The sequence below is a fragment of the Pezoporus occidentalis genome, unplaced genomic scaffold (assembly GCF_034315485.1).
Source record: "Pezoporus occidentalis ecotype Australia unplaced genomic scaffold, CSIRO_AGI_Poc_V1 ctg4, whole genome shotgun sequence".
Lineage (NCBI taxonomy): Eukaryota > Metazoa > Chordata > Aves > Psittaciformes > Psittacidae > Pezoporus > Pezoporus occidentalis.
This window is the reverse complement of record NW_026915724.1, coordinates 18,517,231-18,532,145: the sequence shown is the minus strand read 5'-3', so window position 1 is coordinate 18,532,145 and position 14,915 is coordinate 18,517,231. Positions and strand designations below refer to the sequence as shown.

At 44.1% G+C, this 14,915-nt stretch overlaps 1 protein-coding gene across 1 annotated transcript in view; it reads left to right on the top strand.

The window, feature by feature from the left end:
• Positions 1-14,915, top strand: part of COLEC12 (collectin subfamily member 12) — a 100,500-nt gene that overhangs the window by 8,648 nt on the left and 76,937 nt on the right. Inside the window, exon 2 of the mRNA XM_062632854.1 lies at positions 3,534-3,584. Coding sequence (XP_062488838.1) covers positions 3,534-3,584 — 51 coding nt within the window. The remainder of the gene's footprint in view (positions 1-3,533; positions 3,585-14,915) is intronic.

Here is a 14,915-nt window from a genome sequence, read left to right as displayed (position 1 = left end):
GGCATAAAAACATGCTGGATGTTTTCTTACTATTTGCTTTCCTACTTGGCATGTATTTTCTTAACCTCTGTAATTCATCACAGATCACATTTTCATAGTTTCCTCTAGAAAAGCTGTTCCCTTTACAACACAAACGTAGGTTCTTGTGTATTTTCCCAATTCAAAGATTTCAGGAAGCTTTGAGATCATAAAGTATTCAAAGCTGAAGAGAAAAGAAGAAACATCCCTAGCAAGCAGGGCATGCGCTGTTGCAGACATTAGAAAGTATGTATATATATATATATATATATAGCAAGTATGCAAGTGTATATATAAATGTATGTTGTATATATGTGTATGAAACATATATAAAATGTTGCAAATATAAAAAGTCCAAAGAAACAAAAACATTATCATAAACTTGGGTGACATGATTTAGTGCAAGGTGTCCCTGCCAGTGGCAGGGGGGTTAGAACTAGATGATATTAAGGTCCTTTCCAACCTTAACCAGTCTATGATTCTACAATTCTAATGCGTGGCCAGGGCAATGCTGTTGGGCTAAGCATGAAAAACTAAACAACAGGGAAGAGTCTGGCAGCCTGGGAGGAAAGTCTTGTAGATGTGGTATAGGATGAAGCCACGTGATTTAAACAGCCTGGCTGTGTATGTCAGATATGGATTGGATAAACCAGGTTATGCTACTTAGAAACAAAGGAGGTGATTGTGTTTCAGCCCTGATAGCAGAAGAGGACAAGAAGCTGAGGGCTCTGGAGCTGGTATCTTTTTTGTGCAGCATTTTATCTTTTGTGCAAGAGGGGAAGATCTTTCCTGAGTAGTTCAATGCTGGGATAAGAAGCTTGGTGGTGATTGTTTATGGCTTATTAGTATTTGTCATGTTTTGTTGGGTGACCTTGTCATCAGATAACATTTGGTACAATTGCAAGCGTTTGTTGGGTTTGGTTTTTTAAAGGTTTCTTTCTGCCTTCAAAATCAGAATGTGTTTGTTTTGCCTAGAGTGTCCATTGGTTCTTCCTTATGAAAAGGTTCTTCCCTTTCTTAAATGCACATCTGAACTGGGGGGTGTAGCCTAAGATATGGACAGGAGTGCCTCTGGCAGTGAACAAAACATTTTACCTGGGGAAGAACGTGAGTTTTGAGCTATTTTATCAAAAGTGCTGTATCATTAAAGGCTGTCATTCTGTAAAATTATGCATTTCATGGACTTCTTTGCTGCTTCAGGAAATGTCTCCCTCAGGTTTTTGTGCATGGCACCTTGCAACTCAGAAGGAGGTGGAGGTTAGATTTCTTGCTGGACATACACTCACATGATTTGGGTCTGGATGTATACCATACCTTTACTTCACCATCAGATTCATCCCCACAAGACTTTGGTTTGGCCTGAGTTAGCTGTCACACTAGTTAGCCCAGTCTCAAGATGCAGTAAGTCTGTGGACAGTAAAGGTCTAACTGAACACCGACCTCTCATTCCACCATGTCTGTTTATCTGCTTTGAGCTTCCTTTTCCACTGACGCTCACTAAGTGTTCCTTCTGGTGAAGCGCTTGATTGGCTTTGAGCTTCTATTTCCTTCACACCTCATGTCAGGGACAGGTCTTGGATGGAGAGGTTGCAAGTAGGCTTCCTCAGAATCCCATGCTGGAAGATAGTGAGCATCACTGAAGCTCCCCAGGGTGTTGTGTCTGCCTCCCCTCTGCTGCGATGAAAACAACAGCCTGGGTTTTGGAGAGTGGGGATTGCTGTCAGCTCATGATGGCAGGTGTTTTTCACAGTGTGGAGGCAGACTTGTCTCCACCTGTTGTGGTTTAAACAAAGTCAGCCATAAATCACGCAGTTGCTCTCTCACTCCTCCCCCTTTTTTGCCCTCCCCCTGCTCCTGGAGGGATGGAGAGGAGAATCAAAAAAAAAAAAAATGCAACTCCCACGGGTTGAGATAAGAACAGTTTAGTAACTAAGGTATAACACAAATCACCACTGCTACCACCAATAATAACAATGATAAAGGAAATAACAAGGGAAGAGAATACAACACCTCACCACCAGCCAACCGATAACTTGCCCCACCCCACCTGACCGAGCACCAACCGATACCTTGTCCAACCCCGCAGTCCCAGCCCTTCCGGGCTCTGTTACTTCCTGGGCATGACGTGCTGTGGTATGGAATACCTCTTTGGTCAGTTTGGGTCAGGTGTCCTGTCTCTGCTTCCTTCCAGCTTCTCCTCCTCCCTGGAAGAGCATGAGGCTCAGAAAGTCCTTGGTCAGACTAAAACATTTGAGCAGTAACTAGAAACATTGGTGTTATCAGCACTGTTCCCAGCCTGAAAGTCAAAAACACAGCGCTGCACCAGCTACTAAGAAGGAGAAAAATGACTGCTACTGCTGAACCCAGGACACCACCCTTCTGCTCAGAAATGTGTCAAGACAATGCGGTTTCCCAGTGCAGCACTGGGCTGCAAACCACTGCCCACTGTTTGGGAAGCTGTGTCCTAGGTCCTGTTTAAAAAGAGCCCTGCAGAGGCTTCCCTCAACTTGCAATGGTGCTTGGAGGAGGGGAAATGGGTCTACTCTGCTCCCCCTGGGAAGTAGGGAAGCAGGAGATGAGCAGCCTGTGCTGCCCTCCCTTGCAGTTGGTCTCCTGTTGCAAAGGCTGGTGCTGGTGACGAGGCAGGGCTCTTGCCTTCCCTACTCAGCAGAAAGAGTTGTTGTGTTGGTAGAAGGCAGCTGAACACACAAACACAAACATCTCCTTTTGAAGAAGTCATGGGTGTGTTTCTTCTGCTGATGCCAGCCTTTTCCTTTGCTGCTGGAAAGAAATGGAAAGAAATTAAGCTTCTGACAAAAAAAAAAAAACAAAAAACCCCTGAGATTATTAGCATTTTACTGCTTGCTGGGTGGTGAAGATGAGAACAAAAGGGCTTAAAGGGTGTTTATTTTTCTCATCTGTTTGAGGTTATCAGTTCTTGTTTCCAATTTTTTATTGTATCATACCTCTTCAGGCCAAGCTAGCACCCATGGGAGATGGTGGATGGACAGACAGCCATTGCTTCTGACTCCTCCCATTACTCAGCACAGCAATGTGTAGCACTTTGTGCAGGCAACCCAGTTTGTGCATGTATAACCTGAGCCCAACTGCCTGGGTGGCATAGGCAGTGGTGCGCTGGAGCAAGTGCCGTGCTCCAGATTAGCCTGCCCAAGCAGCACACTTGTGACAGTTGTGGCCATCATTGTGATAAGAGGCATGTTTGCTCTGATGTGTACTTAGGTGGATAAGCAGACGTCAGGGTAGGTGCCAGCTGATAAACCATTTGTAGTCTGGATTTTTGTTGGGGACACCAGTTGGGGGAAAGGCTCTGAACTGCCTTTTCTACTCAGGGACAGAGGTGGGACATGAGCGGTGGAGGGGAAGATCAGTAACATGCCTTATAAATCAATTAAACTTACAAGTACATTAATTTATGAATTTGACCCTGTAAAAACTTCCCCTCTTTTTCCAGTGGTAGTAGTAATAATCTGTTCTTGTCTCTCTTTTTTTTCCAGACGATTTTGCAGAGGAGGAGGAGGTACAGTCCTTCGGCTACAAGAGGTTTGGTAAGTGGCAGCATATCTTTCAGCTTGCTATTGCATAGTGCTTAGGGTAAGCCAAACACTTGCTGTGAAAACCTCCCTTGCTGGCAGCATCAAACATGCAAGTACAGTCCTGTTACCCACTTCAGCCTAATATATGCCCAGTGGAAGGTGTGATTTTTAGACTTGGTTTATTTTCTTGGCAAGCACACACTTCAGCAATAGCCCTGATCCGAAGCAAGTGGTTGGTTTCGTTATTTGATCACTAGCATTACAAACCTGAAGCCCAGACCTGAACAGAAATTAGAAATTAACATGCTGGCTGCTAAAAAGGGTCCACACCTCTTCCATGTCCCTTGCCCAGATGAGCTTTCCTTCGGCCCATGGACCAGTGTGCAGTGGGGTTTGTAGATTTTCCCAGTAGCAGTGGCATGGGACCTCCTGTAGACTCACAGAGGCTGTACTGCCGTCTGTGACAGGAGATAATGCTGTGCACCCCTCTCAAAAAAGAAGTAAAAGTATATGATACGAACGTATTGTGGTGTCAAAAATTATTAAAATGAGGTCAGTCTCTTTCTTTCCTTTTCCCATGTTCTTTCTCTTTTTTGTGTGTGAAGAAGTACATCTCTGTCCAGGGTTCAGCAGCCTTAGAGGATCCTCTTTTTCAAGGCTCCTTGTGCTCTTTCCCTCAGGGTAACATTTCAGTCTCTCCCCAAGGCAGGCTGACTGCTATCCCTGCAAGCACAGGGAGATGACATGGTGTCCTCTGAGCTCCCACAGCACCAACTCTGTCTTGGAGCAGCCAAGGGGTCTCGTCATCCAAGCTGCTAGCTGCCTTTTCAACTGTAAGCCATCAGAATAAATGTTCACCTTATTTTTTCCCTCCTGGGAAAGTGGCTGCAACAAGAGTCACTTTGAACAACCCCACTTGGCAAACAGATAGGAAAGGCAGGCTGAAAATGAAAAAAAAAGTCAACAATCCCTTCCAAGCAGGGAGAGGCAATGTAAGGAGATGCAGCATTCAAGAGGTGGGGAGCACATTCGCATGACCTCTTTTACCCCCTGAACTACTCCTCCACTCCCTGCTGTTGAGCTTTATTTTGGATAGATCAGCCAACCACAGAGCCAGCATCTGTGGCTTGGAAAGTCCTGCCATAAGGCTGCACACAGGGGTTTTTTCCTTCATTTTTTATATTTTTATTTTTTTTTATTAGGCCCTGGAACATCAAAAAAGAAAAAAAAATCTTGAGAAACAGGAAGAAATGTGAACTGTTCATTTCTATCATCTCCAGCTGGATTCATTAACACCTATAAAAATAGCTTTCCTCTGTGTTGCCCGCTACCTAGCTTTCCCTGGTCAGCATGCTCTTGTGGTGAACTGTGAAAAGTTTTAGCAAGGAGCGGGCACTCCACTGTCCTTACTATCCCAATAGTAAGTGCACTGTTGTGATGCACATGATGGGACTTTTAGATGTTGCTTTCATTTCTTTCTTTCTCCTGGGTAATGTGGTCTACCAGTGTGAGTTATTTCTTCCCTTAGAAATGCAAGGTTTATCTGAGCATTTCCAGAAATGCTTGTGCTGTTGTGCTTGGTGATGTGGCAGGAGGGAAGAGAGGGCCAACAGTCTGGCAGTGGCAGGAGAAAGAGATTTCACCACAAAAAAAGACAGGGTAGTTCTACCCTTAGGAGACAACCGTAACACCCTTCTTCATGAAAACATCACTGTGGTCAGGGAAGCGTCCCAGATGCTTGCAGTACAGATATCTGCAGACATCTGCAGAAGAGCCTCAACTAAAGGGGGAGTGGGGGTTATGAAGCCATAGCATTGGCACTGGTGAGAGTTGTGTAACTCAGTAGTGTAGTGATCCAAGAAGCTTTCTTTTTCCATACTATTTCTGAGCCCAAACTTCTTCCCATTTCCCCTTCCTCATCTTTTCCAGCATCATGGGGCAGCACATGGAGGAGCTAGGCTGACCTGGTTTCCCTGCGTCTCTCCACCAGCACTTGTACTGTTTGCCTGCAAGCACTCATAAACCATAGTATCATAGAATAGTTAGGGTTGGAAAGGACCTTAAGATCAGCTAGTTCCAACTCCCCTGCCATGGGCAGGGACACCTCACACTAAACCATGCCACCTAAAGCTCTGTCTAACCTGGCCTCGAACACCGCCAGGGATGGAGCATTCACAGTTTCCTTGGGCAACCCATTCCAGTGCCTCACCACCCTTACAGTAAAGAGCTTCTTCCTTATATCTAACCTGAACTTCCCTGTTTAAGTTTTAACCTGTTACCCCTTGTCCTATCACTACCATCCCTAATGAAGAGTCCCTCCCCAGTATCCTTGTAGGCCCCCTTCAGATACTGGAAGGCTGCTATGAGGTCTCCACTCAGCCTTCTCCAGGCTGAACAGCCCCAACTTTCTCAGCCTCTCAAATAAATGGGTTATTCCCCCTCCTTCAGAAAACCCAACTCAGTGCTTTCCCATTTCCAGGCAGCCTCTGAGCAACCTCTGGTGGGAGTGGGAGCCATGTGCCTTCAGCAGTGCTGGCTGCTTCACCTGGCTCTAAGCTCCTCCATTTAGTAAGGTGACATGCTTGTCTTTAAAGAACTCCACATTCACTGGCCAGCTGCATCAGCATTTCCAGTGAAGCACCAGAGGTTGTTCTTGGGGCAGAAATGCACCTTAGTTGAAGCTCCTGCTTGACCAGTCAGAAATGTTATATCTGCTGTTCCAACTGGTGTTCCCTCTTTGCCTTGTGTCCTCACTGGTAAGAGAACGCAATGTAGGGGAAACCCAAGGCAAGAACCAAATTCTGTTATACGAACCTTTGATAAAAAGTCATTTTGAAAGGAGTCCCATCCTGCCTACTGGCTCGCAGTGCAGAAATCCCAGTGCTGTTCATGTACAGCCTCCTGGAGTGGGCAGCAATAAAAGCAGCAGTGGGGCTTTTGTTTCAGGAGCCATGGTCTAAGAGCAGTTGTGTTAATACATTATGGCCAGAGTACTCCCTCTATGTGTTGTTGACATGAGACATGGTCAGAGGTCCATGACTTAAGTGCCTTTGACTCCATCATTTGGAAGTGTGAGGCCTTGTTTGGAGCAAAATGTATTCCAAGGGGGAGATGGCTAAAGCACAACTGGTTTGTAAAAAACATGGATTGCAGTGAGTCACTGCTGGCAGCTGGGAACATGTGTGGGTCAGCACTTGGCAGGCAAAGCCTTGATCAAACTGCTTTCCTAGAGTTCAGCTGAGGAGTTTATTATTAGCTGCTGGAGACTGTAGTTTGCTGGAGACTGTAGTTTGGTTCAAGGAAGGCAGAGATCTGTGGAGGGAAGGAGGGACAGAAGCATTCTTCAACAGTGTTCATTTTGGGGAAGAAGCTTTTGAAAAGAGGACTGAATACACAATATCCTGCACTGCTTCTCCTTTTTTGCCACAGGGAATCCAGGGGGGGTGAGGAAAGTGCTCTTTCCAGCTGACTGATGCTGTTTACTTCTTCTCAATGGATGCTACAGATGTGCAGGGACACTGCCAGAAATGTGATGCTCAGCTGCAGTGCCTCCAGATTACTGCACTGAAAAAGCACGTGAGGAAGCGTGTTTCTTATCATGGTTACTTCATCATCAGTCACTGCTCAGGCTGCTTTGAAGTTATCTGCTCCAGATAACAAGTTATGCCTATCCAGTCATTTTCCTCTACCAGATTGCCACCAATGTTAACTCTTTTGTCAGTCAGTGTCATTGGTTTGCACCGCGCCATGCACACCCCACTTTGGGAAAGAATGAATGAGGAAAGAGCAAAACTTGCTTTTCAATATTACACACTTTTGGGGTGCTAAATCTCAGGCCTGAGGGCTTAGGCTAGTGTCTAGATGGTAGCAGGATGAGATCTCTTTATGGCAGGGTTTTGACTCTGAGATTCAGATTCTAGGCATAGGCACAGATGAGGAAATTGAAGGGAACTAATGGACTCTGAGGTGGCCTATCTTCCTAGTTTGTGGCATTCCCAGGTAATAGATACAGAGATCATTTTGAATCTGTTTTTTATGTTAATGTTTTAGATCTTAAAACCTGCACTTTACTGAACAGAGTATTTAATGTGGAAAATTCAGTGTGAAATTATTCATTGCAAGTTACAATACAATGTCGACCAGCTGAACACGAAGGACATGGTTGTTGAACTGTCAAAGGGAATGTCCTTTGAACTGTTGCAAAGCACATTTGTCAACGTTTTAGAAAACAGGCTTTGAAAAAATGAGCTGAAAACCCTGCTGATGAAGAGAAACCTCTCAAGGAATCAGAAGATAGGGCCAGTGCACTATAGATAAGTAGAAGACTAAACAGCTTGTGTAAGATCATTACCCTTTGCCCTTGGCAAACACAGCCAGAATTGGAGGCTGTAAGCTTGTACTTCACAGTGAGACTCATATCAGTCGCCTTGATGCTCTAGATCATGAGTCAGGGTCCTCCTTGCCTTCACCTTCCCACTCCCCTGCCATGGGGGCTGAGCCATTGATAGAGGACAGTCCTGTGTGTCCCCAGGTATCTCCAGTGTGCACCAAGGCACTGGCCCTCTGGTCTTCCCCACACCCTGTAGGTCAACAGCTGTTAGGAAAGGAGGGATAAAAATTACTTGGGGTTCCTATCAAGTAAGGTGGGTTTATTTTTAGGTATCTTCCATAGGGTATGTAAGAGATGTCTGGGTCAGGATATCACTTCTGTGTGGTCATGACAGTCTAGCTCCTGAGCATTATTTCAGGTGTGAGAATTAAATCTAGAGATTTCTGGATCAGAAATGGATGAGTCATCCTGCCACACAGTAATGAAATCTGCTACACTAAAAAGGGGGGGGGGGGAGATATTTAACAGCATATTTGGAAAATAAGATTTTTTTTCCTTCACAAGTGGCTCAGGAGCAGCCGGAACTAAATCCATTTAATAACTGCTTTCTCACTATATATTGTTTATACTATTTTATACAGTCAGAAGCTATATATTATTTCTCCACGTTTGATAGGATGCAGGGGAGGTTTAGGAATGAAACAATTGATAAAAGCCTTATGAATGGTTTACAGCAATAAATAACTGAAATGGAATAGTTTTTCAGGAAAGGGTTTAAAAAAATACATTTTGTTTTCTGCCTATAAATAGCAGTTCAACCATGATTATGGTGAACAAAACTCACGGCTTAGAATTTTGTGATAGTTCAGGAATTGCATTCATTCATTAACACCGCACAGACGGAATAATTTCAGCCCTTATGTATGGATAAATCCAGGCTATTGTTCATATCTATAATAACATGCACAAAAAAAAAGCCCTGGTAGTGTGCTAGATCCATACAAACCTTAAGCCCCTAACAAAAAGAAAAAAAAAGTAATTCTAAGCTTTAGGAATTTGTCATCTTTTTTTATAGTGTGTAAATGACCAGTGAGGGATTTCAGGTGCCACAAGCCACATCCCTCCCTGGGCATTCTTTCACATGTATGCATGCAGCGTGTAATCATGTGGCTTAATAAAAAGTCACAGGCTCACCAATACTCGCAAAGCCAGAGGAAAGTTGGGCACATTGCTTCCAGTTCACTGATCTGGCCATATTTATCTGATGAGGATTTTGCCTGTCTGCATCATGGGATAATTAAATCCCCACTGAATGGTGGTGCCCATGTGGCTGTTCATTTTAGGCTGAGAAGTTTCATTTGGAGCCACCCTTTCAACTTCTATGGCCAGTAAGGTGGCAGGGGCTGAGCTTGCCGTCTCCTGGTGTGAGCTGTGGGGAGAGCTCAGCACTTTTGGGTGTCCTGGGTTTGTGTTGGGGCTTCAGTCCCATGCATCAGGGGCTGCATGTGGAGGGACTGCCTGTGAAGGGTTTCTTTGTCTTTCTTTTCTTTCCAGAATACTGGGGGAGTTGAAGTCTTGATAGATAAATAAATTAAAGGCTGATGTGTGTGTAGTATTGCCACTGCAGAGGAACATCAAGGTTCTCACAAGCTGTCAAGCTGCCTGTGTGCCGCCAGCATGTCCCTCCTCTGTCAGTAGCCTCTATCTCTTGCATATAAAAGGCATGGGTGATAAATGGATTATTGCTGATATATCCAAACCACAAATTTAAAACCACCAGCCCTTCTGAAGATGTAAAATAGTTGCTGATGAATCCATCCGTGTCAGGCAGTAATAGCGAGATCCAAAAAGTTATCTGATCTGTGTGTCCTGTGCTAACTTATTGAGGAGCTGTAGGAGCTGTTCAGGTCTATGTGTTTGGAGCTGCCCCTCTCCAACCTGTCCTGCTGTGCCTGGCTAAAGGCAATTCTTCTAATCCAAACACATAAAGAGGCCTCTCAGCAATGCCGTGGGGACTAAAGTCATTCCAGCTGTGTGCTCTTATGTAGGCAATCTATTTTCTCTTAGTTACGGGTTTTTCCTATCTAGTACAATTAAAATTCCTGACATGTTTCTTCATATATTGCATTTGCATGCTTGGAGCAATACCTGTTTGATCAATTGCTGTTTTTAGAGGCGCGTTGCAAGGCGGTGTGGTCACCATTATGTGTAAATCTTGCTCTCTCTTTATTCATTAGAGCCATAAAATAGGTGTGTGGGCTGAACAGCACTTTGTATTTCCGAATGGAATGAAAAACACTGGCTACACTGAAAGCAACACCTGGGATTTTATATATATTTCCCTGTAAACTAGCTGGACACATAATGATGTTTGGTGATATCAGCTTGCTGCCAAAACACCTAGGCTGCATTACGGGCTGTTCAACTTCATGACAAAATTACCTGTGAAATAAAAGTCTTGGAAGGAAACTAAGCATTGTATTTTCAGCACCATTATGTTTCCATGCAAAGCAGTAATACACAAAAACTTGGAGAAATGAAAACTTCAAGGGAAAATAGTTGGAAGTACCTGTTAGTGGACTCTCGCAGTGCTGCCGTGGAATTGTAGCACACACCAGCATTACTGCTGAGCTCCTCTTAAGCTGTATTCCAAATACAAGTCTGCATCTGTAGCCAGCTGTTACTATACTCTGCTCTTTACTATGTGCTGTTAACTGTAAGTTTGCAAGTGCTCAAATGTGTCTAATTGGTCTTTGTCTCTTCTGTACCAACTTCAGTGTTACTCCCCATCAGAAGGGTGTTGAGCTGTATGCTTGACTACCAGTGGCACAGATGCACTGGTGTCTTATAAAAAAGAGACTGCTGTTTTCCCTTGAGGATAGATTGTTAGATACATCCCACACAACATAAAGCACATACCTGTTGTGTGCTGCTTAATACTGGTGTCCTAGATTCCTTCTGTTTCTTGGGAATTTCCTGAAAATGTCCTGGAGCTCTAACACCCATGTTAAGTGATGTGGCAGAGGTGACATCCCTGCACCTGATTTTGCAGGGCACAGAGCCCTTTGCAAACACAGCTCAGTATCCCATTGATCCAGGCCCCTGAAAGTGCAGTCTGCATAAAGCAGTGCTGCTGCCATTAATTTGTCAGCAATTTATGAACAAGTACGCTAACAACAAAGAGCTGTATGTTATAATTAGCAGCTACCAAGACAAAGAGTTGATAGAAGTTAGCTTGACAAACATGTTGTTAGACACAGGCACTACCTCATAGAATAAGCCCCTAGCTATCAGATTAGGAGCCCTCTCTGTCTTTGCTGCCTTATAGTCGTTGCTGCTTGCTCCAGTTAAAGGAGCAATCCTGTCTCCTACTGTTCACTTCAGCAGCATCCCAGGGAAGGGGGAAGATTGGATTAAATTGCTAATACGATGTTTTGTCTGCTGAACTCTCAGAAGGTTTAGAACAAAAGTGCCATGATGTTTTGACATAAGATGTCATTTAATATTACATCACGCTTCCCTGACTGTGTGGCTAGTGCCCGGTTTCCTACACTCCCAGGGAAGCTGCTACAAGGAAGGTGTGAAACCTCACCAGCTTGGCCCAGACCCAGATCTGGACCTAGACCTGAACCCAGTCCCTGTGGTCTCTGCTGTCCCTCACCATCACACTCAGCAGCTCTGAGCCCAGCCATTGTCCTGAGACAGGTGACACCACAAATGTGGTATATCATTTAAGTCGTACTTGACAAATTTCTGGATGATTTTCAAAGAGAAATTTTTTTGTCTGAAGATTGACTTCCATATGAAATCTGAAAATAGGGCTTAGAGTGGGAGTCATTTCACCTGCTTTAGGGAACCTTGACATCTACCTGTGCTGCATGAAGGGACATCCATCCTGAGCAAGAGCGTCACGTTTCTGGTCATTTTGAGTTACTACATAGAGATTATAGAATCATAGAATGGTTAGGGTTGGAAAGGACCTTAAGATCATCTAGTTCCAGCCCCCAGCCATGGGCAGGGACGCCTCACCCTAGACCATGTCACCCAAGGTTCTGTCCAACTTGGCAAAATATAACATAATGTCCTGTGTAAATGCTGGGGAAAGCATGTGGATGCCTATAGAAGCCTGTGAGAGAGAACAGTAATGGGGATAGTGCAAATAAAGACTCCCTAGGTATTTTAGGCTGGTTTTGCCTGTTGCAGACACTAACAAGGAGCAGTATCTTGCTTTGCTAAGCCAAAACCAATCCAAAACTCCAATGTGCTGCAGTACAAGATTAGCCAAAGGAAAGACGAAATAAAATTTTATCCAGTCTCTATTAACCTTCTGCATATGGGTAAACCTAGGTAAGGCAGCCAAGAAATTTCAGTTTGTCCTGTTTTAGCCTGAGTTAAGTGAGTGGGCTGAGGTTCTGGAAAGAGGGGCTCGGAGGGAGGCGTGAGCGGGAAGGAGTCTTGCTTGGTGCCCAGAGCCAGTACAGACAAGTGTTGCGCAATGGGTGTTTGCAGAGTCCTGCAGATATTCTTTCAGCTTGGTCAGAAATGCATCTGGAAAATCCTTACAGCCAGACAGAGAGAGATATCAATGCCTTAAATAAATAAAATGTGAATGTGGGGGTTTTGTGGTTCAGCTTGTAACTCTTGATGGAGGCAGCTGGAGGTTTTGTAGGAGATGCAAGTAGTTCAAGACACAGGGATCCACTTCTCTTCAACCCAGCTAAGGCTTGTAAAGAGATTTTGTGTTAAGTCTTGTGCAGGCATTCAGGCCCAGCATAACAGGACTTCATGGCATCTTTTCTGACATCTGTTTTGTAATGCTACAAAGATACAGGGCAGATGATTTTTCTTTTGAGGATATCTGGGCACTAGAGTCTGCTTAACAGGGTTTCGATGAATATCCTTTGAAAGTTGAAATTCTAAAAGTTTGGAAAATGCTTATTGATTTGCTTTAGGTAACATGCATCTGTGTGCTTGTTACCAAGTTCTTCTGCCAGGAACATGGAAAATTCTACCGAGATCTATATTTTGAATTAGCGTAGGAATGGACGTGAACGCTTTTACTTGCCAGGCTTGTTAAGCTCCTACATTTTGTAGTGCTACATTTTGTAGTGCTCAATGGCAGAAAAAATACTTGCCTTATATATTTTGCTAACAGGTTAAGGTATGATTTCAGACCATCTGTGTATATAATGACATAAGATTCCTTACATACATTTCTGCATTATCATATAATGGAGGATGATCTGCTTACAAAAAATAGTAATGCATAGAGCCAAGGGATATTTTTCTTACTTCCTCCCTTCTCCCTAGAAATTAATTGCTTCAGATGGAAATACATCATATATTGCTCCACATAACTGATGATTTAATTTTAAATCTGACCTGTAGGACTTATGTTTGGAGTGGGAGAGGTCTTGCTGTTAATTAACATTTTGAACACTCTGAAGCCAGAATAATCCGATCACCCACCCTCAAGGTTTCAACACAGCATCTGTGCACAGCTAAATTCATTTGTCCCCAGGAGTTACTGCATGTCACTGCTTGTGTACGCAGGTGTTTACATTTAAAACTATGTGCTCCATTTCATATGGATACATCCAAACTGGATTTGGGTCGGTGTGTTGGACTCCCTAACAGCATGACTTCAAATATACAAAACCCAGACCCATGGGCCAGATTGCAGGTACGTCCCATCTAGAATTTTTTGCCCCAGATGTGCTCCTGGGTGTATTGTTCGCTGGGTCTGGAAAGCCAAATACAGGGTGGTTCTTGTCCTCCCCCTGTTTCAAGTCACCAGTCACAGTTCCTCTTGCTGCCTCAAACAGGCCAACATTGCTCCATAACTTACTTGGCTCCTTAAGCAGGTGTCTGCTTACTTAATGATAGTACATGTTTAACCTCTTTTACAAATTTATGAAAATGGCTGTATGCATATTGCAGTGTTATGCAAAATTTCTTTATTCAAAGTGCCTTGCAAAAAGCAGCAGAGGCAAGGACTGGAGAATACACAATCTGGCTTAGTTTTAAGGGTAAGCAAACAAACCAACATTTGCTTCTTCTGCTTATCACAGAGGAGCTGAAAAAGCATTCCAAAATATCAAAACTTTCAAACTGATGCCTTTTTAAATCATTAGTCACAGTTAGCTAAAATTAGGTGAAAAAATTGAAGTGTAAAGGTTTGTCAACAAGTTTGATGTGTGTGAGGGTCTGAACCAGCTGAAGTGCTTCAGGAGGAAGAGGAGTAGACATGTCTTCATTGTCTCTCTCTTGGATCATCAAACAGAACCAAAGTAAAGATGAATTTTCAGAGACCCGTAATTCAGCCCCTATTTGCTCCACCCCTGCTTGTCCCAGATCACATACACCCTTTCTGCAGGGTCCAAAACAGCATGTGAAGCAATGTCTGTGGAAGGTCCCTCTGCTTTGTGCGGTGTTCACAGTTCAAGTTTTACTTCATCGAGGTGCAGAAAACAACATGCTTTGTGGAGAAGCTGGTCTGTGGTGCCATAAGGGAACACCATATTCTCCTTTTCAAGAAGTAGCAGGAACAAAGTAGAGGTGGCTCCTATGCTTTTTGTGTTCAGCTGGAATTCTGTCCCTGATTTCCCCCGTTTCTCCTGCCCATAGGGATGAGGTCTGGAGTAGTCTAGCAGAAGGTAAAAATGATGTCTTAGCCCTTAGATTCAGTACTGAGCCCACCAAGATGTGTCAGAGAAGTTTGGTAGCTGAAGGAAATGCCTGCCATTGTCAGAGGGCAATCAGCACCCCATAAACCCTGTAAACTTCACAGCTCACCTCTTGCTGTAGCAAACCTTGACTCTGGGCCAAGAACAGATGAAGAGAGGGCATGGGGTTTTTTTAACCCCTTTGCTCAGTGTGTTACTTCTGTGTGTGCTGACACATAAGATGGGAGGGTGCTAGCTGGGGCCCACCTTTGCAGCAATAGCCACATCTGCTCCTCTACAGCAGCTCTGCATCCTGCCTCCTGAGAAACTCATATTCTTGGCAAGCTG